The following is a 23300-nucleotide window of genomic DNA, read 5'->3' as shown; positions in this document are numbered from 1 at the left end:
GCTGTGTCCTCGGCCTCATGCAGCCGGGAGTCACCTGGCCAACGGCCAACTTGATTCTGGCCTGGCCTCTAGTTCTGGATGTCGGGTCTGACCTCCCAGGTGTTGGGGCTCAGAGGCTGCAGGAAGGAGCCAGCAACGGGCCCGACCTTCTATCCTCATCTGTCCTTCCCTCTGTCTCTCCTCCAGGAGGAAGAGAGCCTCCGGATCCTGGTGGGGACAGAAGGGGAGAGCTTCCCCTTGGAGGAAATGGGCACATGTGAGGTGGGAACCTTTGGACTTTCCAGGCTGGGTCCCACCTGCTCCTCATCGTCCCCGCGTCACACACCTGCCCTGTCCCTGGCCCCCTCCCTCTCTGTCCCTCACCTGCCCTCTCCCTGGCCCCCTCCCTCTCTGTCCCTCACCTGCCCTCTCCCTGGCCCCCTCCCTCTCTGTCCCTCACCTGCCCTCTCCCTGGCCCCCTCCCTCTCTGTCCCTCACCTGCCCTCTCCCTGGCCCCCTCCCTCTCTGTCCCTCACCTGCCCTGTCCCTGGCCCCCTCCCTCTCTGTCCCTCACCTGCCCCATCCTCTCCTGGCCCCCTCCCTCTCTGTCCCTCACCTGCCCCATCCTCTCCTGGCCCCTCCCTCTCTGTCCCTCACCTGCCCCATCCTCTCCTGGCCCCCTCCCTCTCTGTCCCTCACCTGCCCCATCCTCTCCTGGCCCCTCCCTCTCTGTCCCTCACCTGCCCCATCCTCTCCTGGCCCCCTCCCTCTCTGTCCCTCACCTGCCCCATCCTCTCCTGGATCCTCCCTCTCTGTCCCTCACCTGCCCTGTCCCTGGCCCCCTCCCTCTCTGTCCCTCACCTGCCCCATCCTCTCCTGGATCCTCCCTCTCTGTCCCTCACCTGCCCCATCCTCTCCTGGCCCCTCCCTCTCTGTCCCTCACCTGCCCCATCCTCTCCTGGCCCCCTCCCTCTCTGTGTCCCTCACCTGCCCCATCCTCTCCTGGCCCCCTCCCTCTCTGTGTCCCTCACCTGCCCCATCCTCTCCTGGATCCTCCCTCTCTGTCCCTCACCTGCCCTGTCCCTGGCTCCCTCCCTCTCTGTCCCTCACCTGCCCCATCCTCTCCTGGCCCCTCCCTCTCTGTCCCTCACCTGCCCCATCCTCTCCTGGCCCCTCCCTCTCTGTCCCTCACCTGCCCCATCCTCTCCTGGCCCCTCCCTCCACTGCCCCACCCATGCCTTCTTCTCTAGGCCCCTGAGCAGTGGGACTTTGTGCTCGTGGCTGCTCACCCCACCCAGAAGGACCCGGAGCAGAGGCAGCGGCTGCATAGGTTCCTGGAGGAGCTCAGGGGAAGGGGCTTCGACTTGAAGGTGGGCTGGTGGCTGGTGAGGCAGGCGTCTTTGGGCCAGAGAGTCCTGGGGATGGGACCGAGGCTGTGCCCAGGTGCAGGGGACAGGTGGTGAAGGGAGGGGACGGGTGGTGAAGGGAGGGGGACAGGTGAAATGGAGGTCCCCTCTGACTCCTCCCCCAGGAGAGAGAGGGCCAGAACCGGCTGTTCTTTGGGATCCGAGCCCACAACAGTATCTTTGAGCTGTACCGCACCCTCCTCATGGAGCCTCACAGTCCTACCCCTGGAGTTCCGCTGGCCAGGCCGACCTCTGTCCCAGACACCACGAGGTGAGGGCCGTGCCCAGCACTAGACCCGAGGACCCTGTCCACCCCAGTGCCTGGTCCAGGCAGAGCAGAGAGGTCCCCAAGTCCCTGGCCGCCACGTGAGGCAGCCTGGAACCACATGGTTTCAGCACAGGCCACGGCAGGGCAGACCGCACAGTTGTGCCTCAGTTCCGTGCCTGTGACAAGGGGAGGTGACAGTCCCACCTCTTGGAGCATTCTGAAAGCACCTGTGACCAACTCCCGGGGATACAGAGTCAGAGTGGCTATGAAGGATGGAGAGGCCCAGAGCCCCCAAGCCACCCCTCACGGTGGGTGAGGGCATCATCTCCCACAGACCCTCCTGTCCAGCTTGGGGGCCCTCCCTGGATGTGCAGACCCAAAGGCCCAGCAGAAAGGGCCTCCTGTGTCCCCAAGGGCCTGCTATTCCAAGTTCGCTGCTCACCCTCCCTTTCCCTTACCCATCGCTGCTTAGCCCTGACTGGGTCCCAGAGCCCAGCTGGCCTGCTCAGCTGACACCTCTGGATGAGGCTCTTGGAACTTGGTTATGAGGCGGTGGAGGGGCATCTGTGAACACAGAGATGGCCAGTCTCCCAGAGGAGTGAGGGGAATTCAGTGGAGTAGCAGCACCTTGATGGACTGAGAGGAGGAGCTGGCCTGGGGGCATGCATTCAGGGGCCCTGTCTCAGGAAGACAGGTGCCCAAGTGTGCCTCTGCAGTCCAGTGCCTGGCTGTGTGGCCTCGGGCAAGTTACTGCACAGGCAAAATGGGTCCCAGGGATGTAAAGAGGGTTTCTGCACCTAAGTCACGGGAGGATTGCAGGGTGGAGTGCAGGGAGCAGGGGCCCCAGCAGATCCATCCTGGGGCTCTTTGGGGAAGGTGGGATGGACCCTAGCCCGTCTGTGGGTTCTGGGCTTGGTCAGGCTGGAAGCCTGGGTCCACTGAGGCCTGGTGGAGCTGTCCTGACCCCGATCTTGGGTTTCAGAATCCGAATTGTAAACTTCATCTTGAGCAATATGAAGACGGCAGCTGGTGGTGAGGCGGGTCAGGCAGGCGGTGAGAGGGTGCCCGGGCAGGGGGTCCTTCCTCGCTCTCCTCTGCCCTGACCGGAGGCCCCTGGTGATCCCCAGACACTTTTGAGAATTTGAAGAAGGACGGGATCTTTGAGACCAGGTTCCCACTGCACAAGGTGAGGTGGGCTGGCCCGGGGCCCTGAGGGCAGGACCCCAGCAGGAGGTGCTCAGACCCCTTGTCTGGGGGCAGGGGGAGGAGGATCTGAAGAAAAACTGGGCCCGATGGAGAAACCTGGCACGCAGGCAGCCCATCGATGACATCAGGTGAGGCTGCCCAGGAGTCACCGGTGCCACACACCCACCGCCCTCCCTGGTCCCCGCATTCTGACACTGCTTGCCTGCAGGAACTACTTCGGGGAGAAGGTGGCTCTGTACTTTGCCTGGCTGGGCTGGTACACCTACATGCTGGTGCCCGCCGCGCTGGTGGGCCTCCTCGTCTTCCTGAGTGGGTTTGCCCTGTTTGATGCCAGCCAGATCAGGTGGGCTGAGTGGGGGCCGTGGCTGGGGCCAGGGTAGGGGCAGGGGGAGCCAGTGCCAGCCCTGTCCCTGTACCCCAGCAAGGAGATCTGCGAGGCCCAGGATATCCTCCTGTGTCCCCTTGGCCACCAGAGCCGCAGCTTCCAGCCGCTCTCCAGCACCTGCACGTTTGCTAAGGTTTGCCACTGTGGGCCACCAGGGCTGCCAGGGGACACAGAGGTGGGAGCAGAACCTGGGGCCCTGGGGAGCAGGCTCTCCCTTCCCCTGGGACACGGGAGGGCCAGCCCAGCCCATCAGCCCCTCTCCCTAGCTCACCCACCTCTTCGACAACGAGGGCACCGTGCTGTTCGCCATCTTCATGGCTCTGTGGGGTGAGTTGCTGTGGGTGCCCCAGGGACCTGGGACACCAGTCTGTGCTGTCCCTAGGTGACCATGATGCCCTCCTCACCCCGCTGCAGCCACCGTGTTCCTGGAGATCTGGAAGCGGCAACGAGCCCGCGTGGTCTTGCACTGGGACCTGTACGGGTGGGATGAGGACCAGGTGAGGCAGACCTGTGACCAGGGCCTTCTGCTTCAGCGTCCGTGTGGCCCACACCTCTGTTCCGTGTCTGAGCTGTGTTTATGTCTGAGATCTGTCCCCCCATCTGAGGCTTGTGACCCCAAGTCTGAACCATGACCCGTATCTGAGGTGAGTCCCCATGTCTGAGGCTGGTCCCAGGTCTGAGGTGTGTCCTCTGAGGTGAGTCCCCATGTCTGAGGCTGGTCCCAGGTCCGAGGTGTGTCCTCTGAGGCTTGTCCCCATGTCTGAGGCTGGTCCCAGGTCCGAGGTGTGTCCTCTGAGGCTGTCCCCATGTCTGAGGCTGGTCCCAGGTCCGAGGTGTGTCCTCTGAGGCTTGTCCCCATGTCTGAGGCTGGTCCCAGGTCTGAGGTATGTCCTCTGAGGTGAGTCCCCATGTCTGAGGCTGGTCCCAGGTCTGAGGTGTGTCCTCTGAGGTGAGTCCCCATGTCTGAGGCTGTTTCCAGGTCCGAGGTGTGTCCTCTGAGGCTTGTCCCCATGTCTGAGGCTGGTCCCAGGTCTGAGGTGTGTCCTCTGAGGTGAGTCCCCATGTCTGAGGCTGGTCCCAGGTCCGAGGTGTGTCCTCTGAGGCGAGTCCCCATGTCTGAGGCTGGTCCCAGGTCCGAGGTGTGTCCTCTGAGGCGAGTCCCCATGTCTGAGGCTGGTCCCAGGTCCGAGGTGTGTCCTCTGAGGCTTGTCCCCATGTCTGAGGCTGGTCCCAGGTCCGAGGTGTGTCCTCTGAGGCGAGTCCCCATGTCTGAGGCTGGTCCCAGGTCCGAGGTGTGTCCTCTGAGGCTTGTCCCCATGTCTGAGGCTGGTCCCAGGTCCGAGGTGTGTCCTCTGAGGCTTGTCCCCATGTCTGAGGCTGGTCCCAGGTCTGAGGTGTGTCCTCTGAGGCTTGTCCCCATGTCTGAGGCTGGTCCCAGGTCCGAGGTGTGTCCTCTGAGGCTTGTCCCCATGTCTGAGGCTGGTCCCAGGTCCGAGGTGTGTCCTCTGAGGCGAGTCCCCATGTCTGAGGCTGGTCCCAGGTCTGAGGTGTGTCCTCTGAGGCGAGTCCCCATGTCTGAGGCTGGTCCCAGGTCCGAGGTGTGTCCTCTGAGGCGAGTCCCCATGTCTGAGGCTGGTCCCAGGTCCGAGGTGTGTCCTCTGAGGTGAGTCCCCATGTCTGAGGCTGGTCCCAGGTCCGAGGTGTGTCCTCTGAGGTGAGTCCCCATGTCTGAGGCTGGTCCCAGGTCCGAGGTGTGTCCTCTGAGGTGAGTCCCCATGTCTGAGGCTGGTCCCAGGTCCGAGGTGTGTCCTCTGAGGTGAGTCCCCATGTCTGAGGCTGGTCCCAGGTCTGAGGTGTGTCCTCTGAGGCTTGTCCCCATGTCTGAGGCTGTTTCCAGGTCCGAGGTGTGTCCTCTGAGGCGAGTCCCCATGTCTGAGGCTGGTCCCAGGTCCGAGGTGTGTCCTCTGAGGCGAGTCCCCATGTCTGAGGCTGGTCCCAGGTCTGAGGTGTGTCCTCTGAGGTGAGTCCCCATGTCTGAGGCTGGTCCCAGGTCCGAGGTGTGTCCTCTGAGGCTTGTCCCCATGTCTGAGGCTGGTCCCAGGTCCGAGGTGTGTCCTCTGAGGTGAGTCCCCATGTCTGAGGCTGGTCCCAGGTCCGAGGTGTGTCCTCTGAGGTGAGTCCCCATGTCTGAGGCTGGTCCCAGGTCCGAGGTGTGTCCTCTGAGGTGAGTCCCCATGTCTGAGGCTGGTCCCAGGTCCGAGGTGTGTCCTCTGAGGCGAGTCCCCATGTCTGAGGCTGGTCCCAGGTCCGAGGTGTGTCCTCTGAGGCTTGTCCCCATGTCTGAGGCTGGTCCCAGGTCCGAGGTGTGTCCTCTGAGGTGAGTCCCCATGTCTGAGGCTGGTCCCAGGTCCGAGGTGTGTCCTCTGAGGCTTGTCCCCATGTCTGAGGCTGGTCCCAGGTCCGAGGTGTGTCCTCTGAGGTGAGTCCCCATGTCTGAGGCTGGTCCCAGGTCCGAGGTGTGTCCTCTGAGGCTTGTCCCCATGTCTGAGGCTGGTCCCAGGTCCGAGGTGTGTCCTCTGAGGCTTGTCCCCATGTCTGAGGCTGGTCCCAGGTCCGAGGTGTGTCCTCTGAGGCTTGTCCCCATGTCTGAGGCTGGTCCCAGGTCCGAGGTGTGTCCTCTGAGGTGAGTCCCCATGTCTGAGGCTGGTCCCAGGTCCGAGGTGTGTCCTCTGAGGCGAGTCCCTATGTCTGAGGCTGGTCCCAGGTCCGAGGTGTGTCCTCTGAGGTGAGTCCCCATGTCTGAGGCTGGTCCCAGGTCCGAGGTGTGTCCTCTGAGGTGAGTCCCCATGTCTGAGGCTGGTCCCAGGTCCGAGGTGTGTCCTCTGAGGCTTGTCCCCATGTCTGAGGCTGGTCCCAGGTCCGAGGTGTGTCCTCTGAGGTGAGTCCCCATGTCTGAGGCTGGTCCCAGGTCCGAGGTGTGTCCTCTGAGGTGAGTCCCCATGTCTGAGGCTGGTCCCAGGTCCGAGGTGTGTCCTCTGAGGTGAGTCCCCATGTCTGAGGCTGGTCCCAGGTCGGAGGTGTGTCCTCTGAGGCTTGTCCCCATGTCTGAGGCTGGTCCCAGGTCTGAGGTGTGTCCTCTGAGGCTTGTCCCCATGTCTGAGGCTGGTCCCAGGTCTGAGGTGTGTCCTCTGAGGTGAGTCCCCATGTCTGAGGCTGGTCCCAGGTCCGAGGTGTGTCCTCTGAGGCTTGTCCCCATGTCTGAGGCTGGTCCCAGGTCCGAGGTGTGTCCTCTGAGGTGAGTCCCCATGTCTGAGGCTGGTCCCAGGTCTGAGGTGTGTCCTCTGAGGCTTGTCCCCATGTCTGAGGCTGGTCCCAGGTCCGAGGTGTGTCCTCTGAGGCTTGTCCCCATGTCTGAGGTGTGTCCCATTGAGGTGTGTATCTGGGGTCCTCCTCAGGAGGAGATGATGAGTGCCTGGTGTCGCGTCCCATGAATCAACACGGTCATCCAGGGGAACTGGGCTGCATGAAATCATCACACAGAGACAGAGAGACACCTTTTCTTTGGGTCTGGTGATAGATCTTCTGACCCTAGGGGTCCATGGAAAGAGAGAGCGAGGAGCCTGTGCTGAACCTTTCACTGGGGAGAAGCCATTCAAATGAGGCAAAGGGTCCGCTTTCGGGGGTGGAGTCTAGCTTCCTGATGTCTGCTGGCAGCAGGTTGACTGACAGCTAGGAAGGCCACACCCATCTCCTGTGCTGAGTGGGCATCAAAGGCAGAGCCAGAGAAGGGGACACACAAAGGGAGTTTCCCTGGAACATTCTGTCCCCAACAGGGCAAAGGGGTAGGATTACAAAGGAACAGGTGAGTGTGGTGATGGGCAGAGGTGCGACTAATGCACTCAAGGGGGAGAAATAAAGAATGTCCATGCACTTCTGCCCTTTTCAATGCTTTATTCACTCAAATCACTCAATGCAATTTCACTCTATAGTTTTTTATTTATTATTTATTTTTGTAGATGGACACAACACAATGCCTTTATTTTTATGTGGTGCTGAGGATCGAACCCGGGTCCCACCCTTGCTAGGCGAGCGCTCTACCGCTGAGCCACAATCCCAGGCCACTCTATAGGTTCTTAATCAAGAGAATGACAATTCTTAGTGCTGGGCATTGCATTAGACATAATCAATTAATTCACAGCTAACAATTCTAGATTAATTGATTCTCAGCATTGCAAACACACTTAGTCGTGACAGGCTCATGACAGACATTCCCTCTGCACGCTACGTTCAAGTGCCAGGTCTAGAGTCTCAAGCCTTGGGCTCTAAGTCCACAGATCCTGTGGAGATCGGGTCAGGGACCAAGGCAGGCTTCTCCTGGGATGGAGCTGATGGCTGGCCAAGGAGACCAGGGTCAAGATGTGGCATAGAGTTTGAGTGAGGACCACGCAGAGGATCAGCAAACGATGACCGTGAAGGGATGTCGTCCAGGTCCTCACCAGGCTCTCGGCTGTGGGCATCCGTGTCGGATCTCTCAGTGACCTCATTGACCCTGGGGTCAAAGCATCTGGTCTGGTGGTCCCCACCCTGATCTCTCCGCCTGTCCCTCCTACAGGCGAGATCAGCCTGCCAGATGCTTCACTCAGTGTTTATAGGGAGGGGGAAGTGACTTGTTTGTGCCTGAGGCCACACTGGAGGTGTGCCTGGTGTGCCTGGTGAGACTGAAGGTATTGAACTAGAGTTTTTAAAATGGAGTTGCTTTGGCTCAGGCCTCAGGCCATCCTCACAGTGAGTGTAGCTCAACCCCGGTGGTGACCCTACACCTGGAGCCCTGCCTTGCTGTCCCAGCTGGGGTCAGTGCCCCAGGACATCAGGACTTGAAGGTCTGCCTCCAGGGCAGCTCCCAACAGTCTGGGGCATGTCCCGTGTCTGAAGCCCGTTCCCTCGCTAAGGTGTGTGCTCTGGCTGAGGCATGTCCCATTGGGCTGTGTATTTCTGGGGTCCTCTTCAGGAGATGACCAATGCCTGGGGCATGTCCCGTGTCTGAAGCCCGTTCCCTCGCTAAGGTGTGTGCTCTGGCTGGGGCATGTCCCATTGGGCTGTGTATTTCTGGGGTCCTCTTCAGGAGATGACCAATGCCTGGGGCATGTCCCCTGTCTGAAGCATGTTCCCTGACTGAGGTGTGTCCTCTCTCTGGGGTGTTCCCATATCTGCGGGAATGTCCATGTCTGAGGCATGTGCCATATCTGAGGCGTGTCCCATGTCTGAGATGTGTTCCCTGTCTGAGGCGGGTCCCATCTGGAGCATGTCCCCTGTCTGAGGTCCCCTGTCTGAAGTGTGTCCCGTATCTGTGCCTTGTGTCTGGGCCATGTCCTGTGTCTGAGGCGTGGATCTGGGGTCCTCTGCAGGAGGAGATGGCGCTCCAGCTCATCAACTGCCCCTACTACCAGCTCCGGCCGCACCAGCACTCGTACCGGCGCAGCACCGTGATCCTGGTCCTGTCTGTGCTGATGGTACTCCCGGGAGCCCCGTGGGTGGAGACCTGGCCCCTCTGAGTGCCTGCCCACCCACCCTGGTGCCTCTGCAGATCTGCCTCATGATTGGCATGGCCCATTTGCTGGTGGTCTACCGTGTGCTGGCCGCTGCCCTCCTCGGCACACTGCCCTTCTTGGAGAACCAGGTGACCACGGCTGTGGTGGTGACAGGGGCCCTGGTGCACTACCTGATCATCGTCATCATGACCAAGGTCGGGGACGGGCAGGGAGGGGGTGGTGGTGGTGGGCGGCCACAGGCAGGCCCTCAGGCACCCTCCTCCTCCAGGTCAACAAGCGTGTGGCCCTGAAGCTCTGTGAGTTTGGTGAGTGGAGGCCCTGCCCTCGGGTTGGAGGAGGGCGTGGGCGGGAGCCAGTGCTCGGCAGGACCCCAGGCCTGCTCTTGTTGCAGAGCAGCCCCGGACCTTCTTGGAGCTGGAGAGAAAGTTCACCATCAGGTTCTTCATCCTGCAGTTCTTCGCCCACTTTTCCTCCCTCGTCTACATCGCCTTCATCCTGGGCAGGTGTGCTCCCTGCCGCTCCTCCTCATGAGACCCAGAGAGTGACCCACTCCCTGCCCGCTACTGAGGTTCTGCACTCAGGCCGAGCTTCAGACACAGGCCTGGGCGGCTCCTGGCCCCTGGTTTACACATGAGCCTTTCTTTTTGTAAACTCTTCTGTCTGCGTCTGTCCGCTGTCCGCAGGGGGAAGTAGCTCCCATCTGGGTTGTGCCTGCTCAGCTCTTGTGAGGTGTGCGCTCACTGCCGATTCATGGCACACCTGGGTGACCCACAGGGGCCCCGGCCTCCACCTGGCCCGTCCTGCCTGGGAGACTTCCTCCCTCTGTCTTTTTGACCCTCTATTTTTTTTTTTTTAACTTTAACAATCATTCCCAAGAGTTCTTTTTTGTTTTCTCTCCTTTGTGGTGCCGCACCTCAGCCCTAGGCAGTACTTTCTTGAAGGTGTCAATTGGTTTCTTTTTTTTTTCTTTTTTCTTTTTTTTCAGTTTTCGGCAGACACAACATCTTTGTTTGTATGTGTGCTGAGGATCGAACCCGGGCCGCAGGCATGCCAGGGGAGCGCGCTACCGCTTGAGCCACATCCCCAGCCCCTCAATTGGTTTCTTTCCCCCTTAAATCTTCATCGACTTCGATCTCTTGCTTCCCAATGATCCATTTCCCGTCTGTGACCCTCTTGAGCCTGAACTCCTGCTGAGGAACACGGACTGGGCTGGTTTTCCAGGCAGACGGTGGGCTCCACGAGCAGCTCTGCCGTCCACACCTGCACGTCTGAGCCAGTGCTTCAGGTGTGGCTCGTCGGATGCCCAGGGCACCCTGAGACCCTGGTCTTTTTTTTTTTTAATATATATATATATTTTTTAGGTGTAGATGGACACAACACAATGCCTTTATTTTCATGTGGTGCTGAGGATCGAACCCGGGTCCCGCCTGTGCTAGGCGAGCGCTCTACCACTGAGCCACAATCCCAGCCCGAGACCCTGGTCTTACGGTGTCAGTGCTCTCTGCTCAGAGGCCCCTGTGGTCACAGCAGCTAACCCAGGAGAATCTCCTGCAAGGCCATCTGCCACAACAGGTTGGGTAGCACAGCCACAGGCTGTCTTTGAAGAACAAGGCTCCTCTGCGTTCCTTTGTGTTCCCTAGGACAGTCTCTACCCTCTTCATGTAGGTCCACAGATTTCTTGTGGGTAATGGAGCTTTCCTCCAGCCCCATTGCCCAGGCTTGTGCTGCGTAGAGCAGAGCCAAGGCAGCCTGACACCGTGTGTCTTCTTTCTGGGTGACTGTCAGTTGATTTGACCCTTAGTCTGTCAGTGGTTTATTTTGATTTTCCAGGCATATGATCATATTTCCTAAAGCAGTGATTTTTTTTCTTTGCACATTTATACTATTTACACTTTGTGTTTTCTTGTCCATTTGTAAGTAGCTCCAGCATGGTCTCAAGTCATCGCTCCTGTGAACTATCATGGGGATCCTTCCCAAGTTCAGCATCAGCCCTGAGCCCCTTTGGTTTAAGATAGCTTGCATTTGCTGTAGTGTTGAGGAAACGCAGATGATTTTGAACCACATGACACAGCATGCGGTTTGCACGGGGAGAAACTGAGGCCAGGCCCAGCAGACCTCGCCTGGAAGGCATGTCCTGGTCTGTGGAAGCTGGGCAGGCCTGCAGGCCTGGGTGTCCATCACTGCTGGGCCCGCTTCTCTCCTGTCTCTCCACACCTATGGTGACCCTGGCCCACCCTGTCAGAGGCAGGGTGTTGTCCCCATGCCCACCGAGGATCACTCTTCTCCCTAGGATCAATGGTCACCCTGGGAAGTCCACGCGCCTGGCTGGTCTGTGGAAGCTGGAGGAGGTCTGTCTACCCTGAGCCCTGTCACTCTGTCCCTATGCCCTTCCTCCCCTGTACTCGGCCCTCCCTGACCTGCTGCCTGCCCCACAGTGCCATCTCAGCGGCTGCATGATGGACCTCTTTGTGCAGATGGCTATCATCATGGGTCTGAAGCAAACCCTGAGCAACTGCATGGAGTACCTGCACCCGTGAGGACCAGCCCACCCTGCCTCCTGGAGCACCCGTCCCTGATGCTCTAGGCCCCCAGGGCTACCCATCTACCCCAACACTCTCCCCGCTCACAGGTGGCTGGCCCACAAGTTCCGTTTGATGACAGCCTGCACACGCAGCCATCAGCCCTGTGATCCCCAGCTCCAGGACTGGCAGCGCAACTACCTACTGAACCCTGTCACCACCTTTAGCCTGTTTGACGAGTTCATGGAGATGAGTATGTGGCGGCGGGTGGGGCGGGCAGGTGCTGCCAGCCAGGAAGGTGACCCCTGTGCCCTGCAGTGATCCAGTACGGCTTCACCACCATCTTTGTGGCCGCCTTCCCCCTGGCTCCACTGCTGGCACTCTTCAGCAACCTCGTGGAGATCCGCCTGGATGCCATCAAGATGGTCTGGCTGCAGCGGCGCCTGGTGCCACGCAAAGCCAAGGACATCGGTCAGTACGTGATGCAGTGGGCAGCTTCGTGGGCTCTCTGTTGACCCACACCAGGCCACCTTGAAACAATCTCACAGTGGCCCCCAGCCCTTCTTAGGGATCTGCCAAGGAAGGGTTGACCCCGGTGGGCCCAGGAAAAGGCAGGGAGGGTGCGCCTTGCAGCCCTTCCCTGGAGCCCGGCATCTGGCTGCAGGCTTGCAGCCTGCTGGGGAGTCCAGGCAGAAGAGCTGCTTCTGAGGGCGTGGGAGGGAGAGGGGTTAGTCATCCAGCATGGCCACACTGAGATGGACAGTGTCAGCTGGGCTGGGGGACTGGAAGTGGGGAGAGGCTCAGGGGTGGGGGTCCTGCCCAGGAGGGGATGGACCCAGGGCTGGAGCAGTCTGGGGGTGGCTGAGGGACACTGGTGTTCCTCCCATCTGTCAGGTGGGGTGTAGGAAGTAGAGCAAGGCTGCACTCTGAGCTGGGGTTTCCTAGGGAACGTCTTGGCCCCTATGACTGCAGTGGGGTACCCTGGGCAGAGCCGTAACAAGGCCCCGTGGCACTCAGGCCCCCAGCCTTGGGTGGGGGGGCTGCCAAAAGCATGGGGCTTAGGAGCCAGACCCCCTCACCCTCTTGCTCTGGCTCAGGGACCTGGCTGCAGGTGCTGGAGACCATCGGTGTTCTGGCGGTCATTGCCAATGGGATGGTCATTGCCTTCACCTCTGAGTTCATCCCCCGAGTCGTCTACAAGTACCGCTATGGCCCCTGTCGACAGGGCAATCAGTCTGCAGAAGAGTAAGGCCTCAAACCATCTAGACACCCCTGAGATCATGGCCCTGTTACTGCTAAGCCCCAGGGGAGCCTGGGCCCTCTCTCCTGGGAATGGCTGGATGCTGTCAATGTGGCCTAGGGCTTTGGTGAGGCTGAGACAGGGGGGATACGTACTGCCTTTTCACAGCAGCCTACCAACCCTGGCTGGAGCCCAGAAATAACTGACTGGACCTGACAGGGCGTTGGTCTGGGCCCAGACGTTTTCTGAGCAGGCACTCTCAGAATGACCCCCTCCCAAAGGTGGGCCTCCTGTGTCCTGCTTCCAGCACAGGAGGGCAGAGCTCAGCCACCTCCAGTTCCCCTGACCCTCAAGACTGGGTCTCCTGGGACAGCCTCTGGAATGCTGTGTCCAGCCCCTGGCAGAGAAGGCAGCTGGTCGCATTCCTGAGGCCCCTCACCATCCCCAGACTCCCAGGCACAGCCATGAACTGGACCAGTGCCCCCCCCCCCACACACACAGGGAAGTGGAAGAGGCTGGTGGTGTGCCCCCACCAGATACAGGGCAGCTCCTGGGAGCAACCCTGGGGAATGAGAGGCCACCCTGGCTCCACCCTGGCCCCATGTTTCTCTCCTCTCCTCCCCAGCTGCCTCAAGGGTTACGTTAACCACAGCCTGTCCGTCTTCTACACCAAGGACTTCCAGGACCCTGTTGAGACAGAGGGCTTTGAAAATGTGACCGAGTGCAGGTTTGGAGCTCCCCACCACCCACGAATTCCCTCTGAACTCGTGACTCCTGACTGCAGACGCCTCCCTCCCCCAGGTACCGGGATTACCGCAATTCCCAGGACTACAACTTCTCAGAGCAGTTCTGGTTCCTCCTGGCCATCCGCCTCGCCTTCGTCATCCTCTTTGAGGTAGGGAGACCTGGGCGCAGGCCCTCTTCCCAACCCCCAACCCTCTAGACCCTGTGTAGCCCGTGACCCCGCTGGCTCTATGTGCTCCTATCCCTGCCCCCAGCATGTGGCCTTGTGCATCAAGCTTATTGCCGCGTGGTACGTGCCTGATGTTCCCCAGTCGGTGAAGAACAAGGTTCTGGAGGAGAAGTATCGGATATTGCGGGATAAGATGGGGTAGGCAGGCGGAAGCTGGCTGGGTGGGGGCAGGTCCAGACCTGGGCAGAGCCTCTGGCCTCTGGTCCCCACCAACCCCACCCTACCTCCAGCTCCAGCTCCAAGAGCACAGATGTGTAGGCGACCTGGCGCAGGTGGAGAGGTGCTGGTGCCAGAGACCTGATCCTGCAGCTGTCACTGTCTCCACGTCCTGGCCCTGCCCGTGGCTGTGTGTGTGCGAGTGTGTGTGGGGCTGTAAGAAGCTGTGTAGACGTGGAGTCCCGGGAGATCTGTGATAGGTGGGTGGTCTTAGGGGTCCATGTTCATGATGTATACGTGGCTATATGAGGGTCCGAGGAAGCCGCATGTACATGTAGGGTCCCGGGAGGCCCTTGGGTATGTGGAGGTCACAGGCGTTCCATGTGTGTTTGGGTCATCTCTGAACCATACACGTGTGTCTGTGGGGCCTGCCCCATCTCTGTGACCTGAATCCTGGGTGGTCCTGGCACCCACAGAACTGGGAGGATTTCATATGCAGTTCCAATGCATGAAAATTGGCCCAAGTTTCCTGGGCTTCCCTCTGATATCTGGGCCCCAGATCCTGCTTTACCCCCTTCTGGAGGATGGGGAGCCCCAAGTCCACTGTTCTGGCTCCCCACTGGATGGGCTGGTTCCCCTCAGCGAGTAGAACTTTCTATAATAAAATTAAACATAACAGTGTTCATTTATGAGTTGCTGATTGAAATTAAACATGACAGTGTTGATTTCAGGTTTCTGGTGGGTTATGTCTGCCCTGGGCTATATGGAATTCAGAAGCCCAGAGTGTGGAAGATCAGGTGTTCAGCAGCCTCAGGTGGTCTGGCCTTCCTCTGGTTTGAAAATGTGACCGAGTGCAGGTTTGGAGCTCAGCCTAGCAGCATGAGGCACTGGGTTCCATCCTCTGCACCACATAAAAATAAAGATGTGTCCACCTCCAACTAAAAAATAAATATTATAAAAAAAGACATCAGGGCCAATTACAGGTGGGATGAGGGTCAAGACCGGCTTCCTGGAGGAAAGGTAAGTGTGGGAGGAGTAGGGAAAGGCCACAAAGTCACCCTGGGACATCAGAATCTCTGAGGATTCCCTGGGGCTCTGAGCTTCTCTGCGGCTGGGTGGAGCCGGTTTGGCTCCTGTTTCTGTGCCTGGGCCGCGCGGCTCTGGGCTCCTGGCTGAGCCCAGGACAGTCTGCCTCAGGGGTAAAGCCGGACACTTGGGTCCGCCCTCTCCTGGCCGCGGGGCGGGGCTGCACCTGCCGCCACCGCCAGGGCTGTCGCTGCTGAGCACCTGGGCCAGGTGAGCTGCCCCGCCCCCGCGGGAGCCCCAGGTCTGGCAGCAGGTGAGTGGCACGACTCAGACCCGCGGAGGTGAGTGGAAGTCGCCGTCCTCTTGAGTCGTTCCAGGCCTGGAGTTGGGGGCTCAGGGCGCTCCTGGCTCGGAAGAAGCTCGGGCGGCGGCGGGCGCGGCCCCGCAGGAAGTGGCTGGGGGCCAGGCAGGCTTCCCGCGTCGCCCGGAAGCCAGAGCGCGCCCGCGCCCCGGCCCCTCGAGGCCTTGCGGGTGGCGGGCTGCTCTTTTCCGCTCTGCCCGACGTGGTCAGTGGCTTCCTCAGGACCCTCGGTGCCAGAGAGTGGAGTGCGGCCAGGAGCCGAGGACCCCGGATCCCCAACCTGAGATTTCCTAAGGCCCCGGGGTGGACGGGTAAACTGGCTGGGGCCGGGGTTCGCGGGGTCCCTGGCGGAATCCCTGGCGGAGTTTCCGCCACCTGCGCTCTGCGGCCCTCGGGGCGCTCCCAGACTCGCCGTCTGCACGCTCCCGCCCTCAGCGCGTCCCTGAACCACCTGCTAACTGCACCTTGGAGGGCCGCGGGTACAAAGGCCGTGCCCCTCTCCGGAAGGCCGAGCGCGCAACATTGAGGCGTGGTCTGGGAGAGCTGAGTGTCCTTTTACCCGAGTTCCTCTACCTGCCTAGACACGGGTTCCTTCCTTCTGGAAAGACGCCTGGGATCTCTGTACGCCAGAGTAGCAGAGGGGCCGCGCGTGGGAGATGAGCAGGAGACGCTCGTAGACTGGGGTGCTGAGCAGCCAGCCAGACGGGGCGGGCAGGACAGCGGTCCCTGGCCCCCGGGGCCAGGCCATCTCAGGCTGGGAGCTGCAGCCCAGGGCGCACAGCGCTCACGCCAAGAAGCAGAGCCGGCAGAGCTCAAGGATAGAGCCCCGAGCACCCGAGGCGCGGGCACTTTCCGCGCACTGCCGTGTGAAGGGCTAGGCTTGGATTTAGATTCTGGGGACCTGGAGCACCTCGGAAAGGCTGTAGGGGTGAGCACGAGATATGGTTGACTTGGAGGTGCGTGGTGGGGGCGTGGTGGAGGCATAGTGGACCATAGCAGAGGGAGGAAGGAAAGGGGCATCCATTCACAAAGGTAGCAGGTGGCTCTGAGAGATAGGGACACACCGAGATGCACACACAGAGTCTCAGAAAGTTTGACAAGGGCTTCTAGAGGTAGTGAGGCTGGCTGGAGCATAGGCTTCAGTGCTGGAGGGCCGCCCTCTTTGCTTCTGGCCAGAGTGCTTCTCAATGTCCTTGTGCCTGGGTCCTGACTTGCAATGTGAGGAGCACAACACTGCCTCCATGAAGAGTCAACCAGTTATCATGGCCCATCAGGCACCTGCAAATACTAAGCCAGAAGCACTGAGGAGCTGGGTGTGGTGGCGCACGCCTGTGATCCCATAGCTCTCCTGTGATCCCAGTGGCTGGGGAGTCTGAGGCAGGAAGATTGCAACTTCAAAGCCAGCCTCAGAAACTTAGAGAGAGAGACTCTAAGCAACTTAGTGAGAACCTGTTTCAAAATGGAAAATAAAAAGGACGGGATGTGGCTCAGTGGTTAAGTTTCCTGGATTTTTTTATCCTTGGTATAAAAAAAAAAAAGGCACTGAGGAAATCAAGGCTGGAAGGGCACATATGTTCCCTCCAGCTCTTCCATCCCAGAGCCTAAGATGTGTTGTCACCTGAGTCCTGAGGGTCTTGTGTACCAGGCCATCTGGGTTTGGGTAGGCCTGGGTATAAGAAAACCTGCCGCTGTAATGAGGACACTGCCCTGCTGGGCCCAGTTGGGGACTGAAAGGGAGTCCTCCAGGATGAGGCCCTGCCCCTCTGCAGGTGATGGCAGGGCCAGGTGTTGGAGGAGACCCCTTCCTAGTCCATGGCAGTGCCAACTACCTGTCACTGGCCCCAAAGCCCAGGATTGTTTGAGAGAGTCACTGGTGCAGCAGGAGACAGCAGAGGCCTCCACCTACACTCAGAGCCTGTGGCCTCCTGTTTCTGCCTCCTTACCCGGAAAACTGGGAGTGCTCCTTGACCCGGCCTGCAGCTAAGGTCCTGAAGACACCATGACCCTCTGCTATGCCTAGGAGGTGGTCAGGGAGAGGATCAGAGAGCCTATTCTAGGCCTCATTATTGGCCCAGAGTTTCTGAAGGATCCCTCACCCAGGCACATTGGAGGCCACAGGTGCCTAGGTATGCTCACTTTTGCAGGGAGCAAGAGACAACTCCTCTGCTCCTGAATGTGGCCCTCCTGCCCCACTGTCCCTCCTGTGATTCTGGATAGGAATCTCCCTGTCAAGATCCCGAACCTCTGCTCCTGTGAGCACCCCACATACACGCTGCCTAGGGCCTCTGTGCAGTGCCTGGGGGGCTGGGACAGGCCCCAAAGGAAGGGGCCCTCTGACTCAGAGTTACAGGAAGAAGGAGGCAGGCGGGGCAAGAGCCACCAATTGCCCGCCCCCGGGAAGGGGTGGGTGCCTGGGTGGGGTTTAGGGTCTGGAGAGGATGTGACTGAAAGGCCAGGAAACTACTAGGAAAGTTCTGATTAAAATATACATCAACAAAAGCCAGGTCCTCACTGAGCTTGGTGATGCATCTGCAGTACTGTGGCCGCTCCCCGGGACTTGGCTGAGGTGGAGTGTGCTCCTAGAGCACAGCAATGACCTCAGTGACCAGCTACCCCTGGGAGGAAAGAGCTGGAACCAGGTGACCGCCCTCACTGCTGCTCTAAGTGAGCCTGTGGCTTTAGGGCCTATTGTTGGAGCTGGGCCTGGCTGAGGGAGGCATGTACGTGTGTGTGTGTGTGTGTGTGTGTGTGTTGGAGGGTGGGCGCAGCAGGAGGTGCCATGTGTGCTGTGGGGTGCTCTTGGTCCTGAGTTCGTGGGAGTGTCACAAGCGTGTGCCCTGGAGGTGTGGGAGGTGCGTGCACCTAAGCCCTGTGTAATAGTGGGAGGGGTGTGTGGTAGGAAGCATACTGTGTAGAGGATGCCTGTGTGCCTGCCAGCCAAGGTGAGCTCAGTGTAGGTGTGTGGGGGCCAGAGAGGTGTGGGGGTGCTGGGGAAGGGGTGTGGGGAGGCCACCTGCTGCCTTGCTGTGTCATATCCTGGTGGTTTGGCCTTGACTTCTAGGAGGGTCTGAGGCTGCCTTTGCAGGGATTCAAGGTCCTCTGAGCTTGGGGAGGTCTAGAGGCCACTAAAGGAGATGTCCTGGGACCTGCTGGGCTGAAGGCACAACCTCTGACATCAGGGCACAACCTGACGAGTCTGTTGCATGAGAGGGTATGTCTTCCACAGACCCTCAGTGGGCAGTTCTTTTGCTTCAAGGACTTCCCTAGGACTGACCTCCACTCCCAAGTTCTTATGGAAAGACCCCTGGTCAGACTGACAGGAATGTGCTCATGCTGCAGAGCCTTTATTTTGGTACGGAGGATTGAACTCAGGGGCACTCAATCACTGAGCCACAACCCCAGCCCTTTTTTTGTATTTTATTTATTTTGCTTAGTGCCTTACTTTTGTCGAGGCTGTTTTTTTGCAGTCCTCCTGCCTCAGCCAGGTACATGGAGGCCTATAAAGCCCAGGAATGTCCAGTGTGGGGTGGTAGATGAGGACTGGTGGGAGACTACACTACCGAGCTGGGATTACAGGTGTGTGCCACCATGGCCGGTCTGCAGAGCCTTTGAGTCATGAGGTGTGTGGGCTGCTGTGGACTGTGAACAGTCCAGGACTCTGTATGGGAGATCATGCTGGGAGCTAGGAGAAGGGGTGCCCAGGAGGCCCCTCAATATCTCTATGCAAGTTTGATCCTGCTGAGCCTCCACAGGTGTGATGTGTCCCCTCCCTGCCCGCTGTGTCCTGTGAAGCAGTGCCTACTCTGGCCATGCTGCTGTCTGGGAGATCCCCTGGCACCTGTGAGGCTGACCCTGGTGGCCAGGCAGCTGCCTGGTACAGGGCCAGTGAGCCTGTGGCTAACAGTTACTGGTTAACTCATCTCATTCCTGTTTAATTTGTTCCCTGGGGATGGCAGCAGCTTCTGACCTGTCCAGGAACTCTCTCCAACTGGTCACAAGAACAGAGAGGGGTCCTGCTTAGCCATCAGTGGACCAGTCTGCTTGGTTAAGGACCCCTGTGGAGCCAGGGGTCACACCAGTGCCCACCCTGCCCTGACGAGGCCCAGGCCAGAGCCATGGCAGGTAGGTGGGTGAGAGAGGGACAGGCATTGAGTCTTGACTCCCGCCTCCGGTCCTCAGGCTGGCTCCAGGCCATGCCCTTCGCTCTCTACTGGGATGCACACCCGGGGAGCAAAGGCCTCTGCTCTTCCATCCCCCAGCCCTTGCCACTGAACCCAGGACAGGCAGTGAGGTTGAGCCTGAAGTCCTCACTGTCCACAGGCCACAGACCAGGTGCCTGGGGGCTAAGAGATGGAATTCCACTGGGAAACGCATGGATATTCCTGTAAAGGCCAGGAATATCCAGTGTGGGGTGGTAGATGAGGACTGGTGGGAGACGACACTACCGAGCTGATGGAGTCTACTCCTCTGACCTCCTGCCAGGGCTCATTACCCTGAATCAAAGACCAGAGGGTCAAGGCCTTTAGGGAGGCAGGCGGGTTCCCAGCCCTTTCCAGTCCACACTTCCTGTCTCCTCCAGCAGGGGCAGGCCAGGTGAGGAGTGCAGTGACCCTCTTCTAGGATGGGAAGTGGGGCTGGACTCATGTCCTGTATGGACTAGCAGCCAGATAGATCCTGTGTCACTTTCCTCCCTTCTAATGTCCCCTCCAAGCACAGGGTGGTCACATCTAGGACAGGCAGAACACAGACTGGCCACTGTGGGGGGAAGAGTGTCAAATGCGAGGTCCTGTCCCCATGGGATTCATGGATGATTGTAGCAGGAACACAGAGCCCACCCCTCATCTGCTGCCTTGTCTTCCTAGACCACAGACCACCTGTGGATGAACTGACCCACTGTGTCGTCTCTCTACAGGAGTCTGTGACAGGGCCCCTGACTTCCTCTCCCCCTCTGAAGACCAGCTCCTGGGGCCTTCCCTGGGTAGTACAGTCACACTGAACTGCACAGCTTGGGTGGTCCCGGGGCCTTCTTGCCCACAGCCTTCAGTCCAGTGGCTGAAAGATGGGCTTCCACTGGGCAATGGAAGTGACTACGTCCTCCATGAGGACTTCTGGTAAGAGACTGGGGTGTCCAGGGTCAACACACCCTTGTCTGTAACCACCTGGATATGGGCTGGATACTGACTGGCCAGTCTGACATAGGCAGAGTGCCCCTGTGGATACAGATGAAGGTCAGTGACCACAGGGACAGATCCTGGCATTTTCATGACCCTGTAGACATTCATCTTATAGACTGCCCAGGGCTGTGTGTGCCATCAGATTCCTAGGACTTGAGCGAGGTATTGACCCTCCAGTCAAATCTGAGCTCAGAGGAGCCCCCTGGATCCAGACTCAGTTTTAAGGTAACTGTCTTAGAACAGACACTTCTAGGTTCTGGCCATTTCTCTTAGTTTATGGCTCAAGAACTACCCAGGAAGCCCAAATCTGCAGCTTTCTGGATGAGTCCCAGACAGAAGGACCCCTGGGACATCCAGTGATGCTTTCAGGCCCCAAGAGTTTAGCTTGGTTTTCCCAGGGTCAAGGCCAACTTCTCAAAGATGCTCGTATCCAGTATCCTGGGGCTCAACTTGACCAGCCATGAGGACTATGGGGCCTACACCTGCTCTGTCCAGAATGTCAGCTCCTCTTCCTTCGTTCTCCAGAGAGTTGGTGAGGAGGGCCTCTGGGGACATAAGTTAGGGGGTACCTAGGGACCTTGATTTGGAGGGGCAGCCATTCAGGTCCACCCTGTCTACAGGCCCCGCAGGCCACGTAGCTGCGGTACTGGCCTCCCTCCTAGTCCTGCTGGCTCTGCTGTTGGCTGTGCTGCTCTACGTTAAGTGTCGCCTCCATGTGCTACTTTGGTACCAAGACACTTACGGGGAGGTGGAGGTGAACGGTGAGTCCAGGGAGGTGGAGGTGAAGGGTGCCCATGGGTTCCGCTGGGACAAGGAAGGAAGCAGTGTCCCCGTCAGTCCCGAAGAGGCAGGGCCAGGCTCGGCACTGGGTAGAGGGAGTTCTTCCTTGCAGGTAGGGGCAGGAAGTCCCTGAGGGTCTGGGGTATGCCAGCCAGGAAGGGGTGTGGGACTCCGTGTGGCCCAGGAGAGCAGACACAGTGCTTGGGTCGAGAGAAGGGGAAAAAGTCCAGGACCTGGTGTATAAGTTGGGAGAGGTGCGTGGCCTGGGGACTCCGAGGCCTGGGGAGAAGGCGACACAAGGTCTTGGAAGTGGCTGCGGCTGACTGGCCACTGTCCACAGACGGGAAGCTCTACGACGCCTACGTCTCCTACAGCGACTGTCCCGAGGACCGCAAGTTTGTGAACTTCATCCTGAAGCCGCAGCTGGAGCGTCGTCGCGGCTACAAGCTCTTCCTGGACGACCGCGACCTCCTGCCTCACGCGGGTAGCGCCCCGCCCCGTCTCCACAGAGCCCCGCCCCCGCCTCTGGCCCCGCCCCCGGTCACGAGGCCCCTCCCCTCACTCGCGCTCCCTCCCCCGCCGGTTCGCAGAGCCCTCCGCGGACCTCCTGGTGAACCTGAGCCGCTGCCGCCGCCTCATCGTGGTTCTCTCGGACGCCTTCCTGGGCCGGGCCTGGTGCAGCCACAGCTTCCGGTGCGTCCCGCGCGGGAGGGGGGGCCCGCGCCGCACCGTGCCGCGCCTGACGGTCCCACTCCCGCAGGGAGGGCCTGTGCCGACTGCTGGAGCTCACGCGCAGGCCCATCTTCATCACCTTCGAGGGCCAGAGGCGCGACCCCACGCACCCCGCGCTGCACCTGCTGCGCCAGCACCGCCACCTGGTGACCCTGCTGCTCTGGAGGCCCGGCTCTGTGGTGCGCGCTGGTGGGCAGGAGGCGTGGGACGCGCAGGGTGGGGTTTTGAGAGTACACTGCCAGACCTGGCGACCTCTGGGTCACACTGGCCTTGCTCTTTGGGACCCGGGTGGCCAGGGCTTCGGATCTGCCTGCACGTATTCACGCTGACACCCCCCACTTGGCCCCCAGACACCTTCCTCCGATTTTTGGAAAGAGCTACAGCTGGCGCTGCCGCGGAAGGTGCAGTACAGGCCAGTGGAGGGAGACCCTCAGACCCGGCTACAGGAGGACAAGGACCCCATGCTGATCGTGCGAGGCCCTGTGGAGGGCGGGGCCCTGGAGCCTGAGCTGGACCCTGACCCTGAGGGAGACCTGGGTATGCCCATCCGTCCCCATCCCTGACCTGAGGCACCCAGCCTGGGGTGAAGGGGTGGAGGACTTCCCCACATGGAAAGCCCCTGCAGCCCCTGGAGGGGGTGATTCCCTCACCCCAGCCCCGGAAGTTTCTCACTGCCTCTCCCGGAATTGCTGTGGCCCAAGGCCTCCCTGGGCCTCTGGTGCCACCCTGGCTGGGGGTAAGCAGGTGTGAACCCCAGGCAGTGGGGCAGGCTGTAGACAGCGCAGCCTCATGCCTTGTGGTCCCTGGCAGGTGTACAAGGACCTGTCTTTGGGGAGCCACCAGCTCCACTGCGTACAGGTGGTGTCTCACTGGGAGAGGGCCACGGCCATGAGGTGGATGTCTCGGACCTCGGCTCCCGAAACTATAGTGCTCGCACAGACTTCTACTGCCTGGTGTCTGAGGATGATGTGTAGCCCTGGCCCCAGCCCGGAGCACAGGATCTCAGGGGACAGCTGTGGGGCCGGGGCTGGCAGGTTTCTGCCAGGCAGGACCACAACCCCAGCCTGTAGCCCTGGGCCTCTCAGGGAAGGAATGCCAGAAAATAAAGCCCTTTGGCTTTTGCCTAGGCCTTGTTGGCCTCCTCTGGCTGGTGTCTTCTTCAAGCCCTCCACCCTACCTCTGGTCCTCCCCAGAACCCTGTCTCCAGCCTGGCCACCCATTCGCTCCCTCTTTCCCATCCTGAGTGAGCTCAGTAGCCCCAAGCTCCCTGCCTGATCCCTGGCTGGAGGTGTGCCTGTCCCAACCCTCCTGATCTGGGCAGATTCTGGAGGGGACATTCCCCCTAGAGTTCCCAAGTTCTGGGCTTTGAAAGGACCAAGAGGGCTCTGGGTCAGATGGGTGGGAGTCCTAGGCCTCCTGGAGGCCAAGCCTTGAGAGGCCAGTATGAGACCCCCTGGTTGGGGTACCTCCAGGCCTGTGAGCAGGGCTGAGCCCCCTGGAACCAGCCTGGGTTGGGTGGAGAGTGTTGGATATTTGCCAAATGAGT

At 59.9% G+C, this 23300-nt stretch overlaps 2 protein-coding genes across 9 annotated transcripts; both read left to right on the top strand.

Moving 5' to 3' along the window:
• The first annotated feature begins 13 nt into the window (after positions 1-13).
• Positions 14-14366, top strand: Ano9 (anoctamin 9). The gene is made up of 23 exons (XM_078045234.1): positions 14-261; positions 1230-1349; positions 1511-1656; positions 2636-2685; positions 2781-2839; positions 2914-2987; positions 3068-3202; positions 3281-3377; positions 3511-3571; positions 3659-3741; positions 8650-8754; positions 8829-8987; positions 9062-9098; positions 9185-9296; positions 11084-11141; positions 11229-11326; positions 11423-11565; positions 11631-11783; positions 12410-12557; positions 13178-13279; positions 13354-13447; positions 13551-13663; positions 13756-14366. The coding sequence occupies exons 1-23, from the start codon at positions 79-81 to the stop codon at positions 13781-13783; spliced, it is 2358 nt and encodes a 785-aa protein (XP_077901360.1). The 5' UTR covers positions 14-78; the 3' UTR covers positions 13784-14366.
• A 532-nt stretch (positions 14367-14898) lies between these two features.
• Positions 14899-22883, top strand: Sigirr (single Ig and TIR domain containing). Of its 8 annotated transcripts, none has more exons than XM_078045237.1 (11): positions 16592-17707; positions 18130-18279; positions 19028-19190; positions 19981-20179; positions 20641-20774; positions 20863-21003; positions 21363-21506; positions 21613-21715; positions 21783-21933; positions 22105-22291; positions 22565-22883. In XM_078045237.1, the coding sequence occupies exons 3-11, from the start codon at positions 19184-19186 to the stop codon at positions 22726-22728; spliced, it is 1230 nt and encodes a 409-aa protein (XP_077901363.1). In that variant the 5' UTR covers positions 16592-17707; positions 18130-18279; positions 19028-19183; the 3' UTR covers positions 22729-22883. The 8 variants fall into 8 exon arrangements, with proteins under 8 accessions (XP_040139790.2, XP_077901363.1, XP_077901361.1 ...); XM_078045235.1 differs by having other exon boundaries at positions 19025-19190; XM_040283856.2 differs by lacking the exons at positions 16592-17707; positions 18130-18279 and adding an exon at positions 14899-15048 and having other exon boundaries at positions 19025-19190.
• Positions 22884-23300: the final 417 nt, after the last annotated feature.

Source organism: Ictidomys tridecemlineatus, chromosome 4, assembly GCF_052094955.1.
Source record: "Ictidomys tridecemlineatus isolate mIctTri1 chromosome 4, mIctTri1.hap1, whole genome shotgun sequence".
Taxonomy (NCBI): Eukaryota; Metazoa; Chordata; class Mammalia; order Rodentia; family Sciuridae; genus Ictidomys; species Ictidomys tridecemlineatus.
Note: the sequence above shows the minus strand (reverse complement) of the source record. Positions and strands in the feature narration are given on the sequence as shown.

Bases quoted from the DNA above. Each gene is read 5' to 3' on its own strand.
- Ano9 (XM_078045234.1), top strand. From the start codon at position 79: ATGTCGGGTCTGACCTCCCAGGTGTTGGGGCTCAGAGGCTGCAGGAAG. The intron at 3,572-3,658 runs GTGAGTTGCTGT...ACCCCGCTGCAG, and splicing joins CATCTTCATGGCTCTGTGGG to CCACCGTGTTCCTGGAGATC. The intron at 11,566-11,630 runs GTATGTGGCGGC...TGTGCCCTGCAG, and splicing joins TGACGAGTTCATGGAGATGA to TGATCCAGTACGGCTTCACC.
- Sigirr (XM_040283856.2), top strand. The intron at 20,775-20,862 runs GTGAGGAGGGCC...CCCTGTCTACAG, and splicing joins CTTCGTTCTCCAGAGAGTTG to GCCCCGCAGGCCACGTAGCT. The intron at 22,292-22,564 runs GTATGCCCATCC...GGTCCCTGGCAG, and splicing joins TGACCCTGAGGGAGACCTGG to GTGTACAAGGACCTGTCTTT.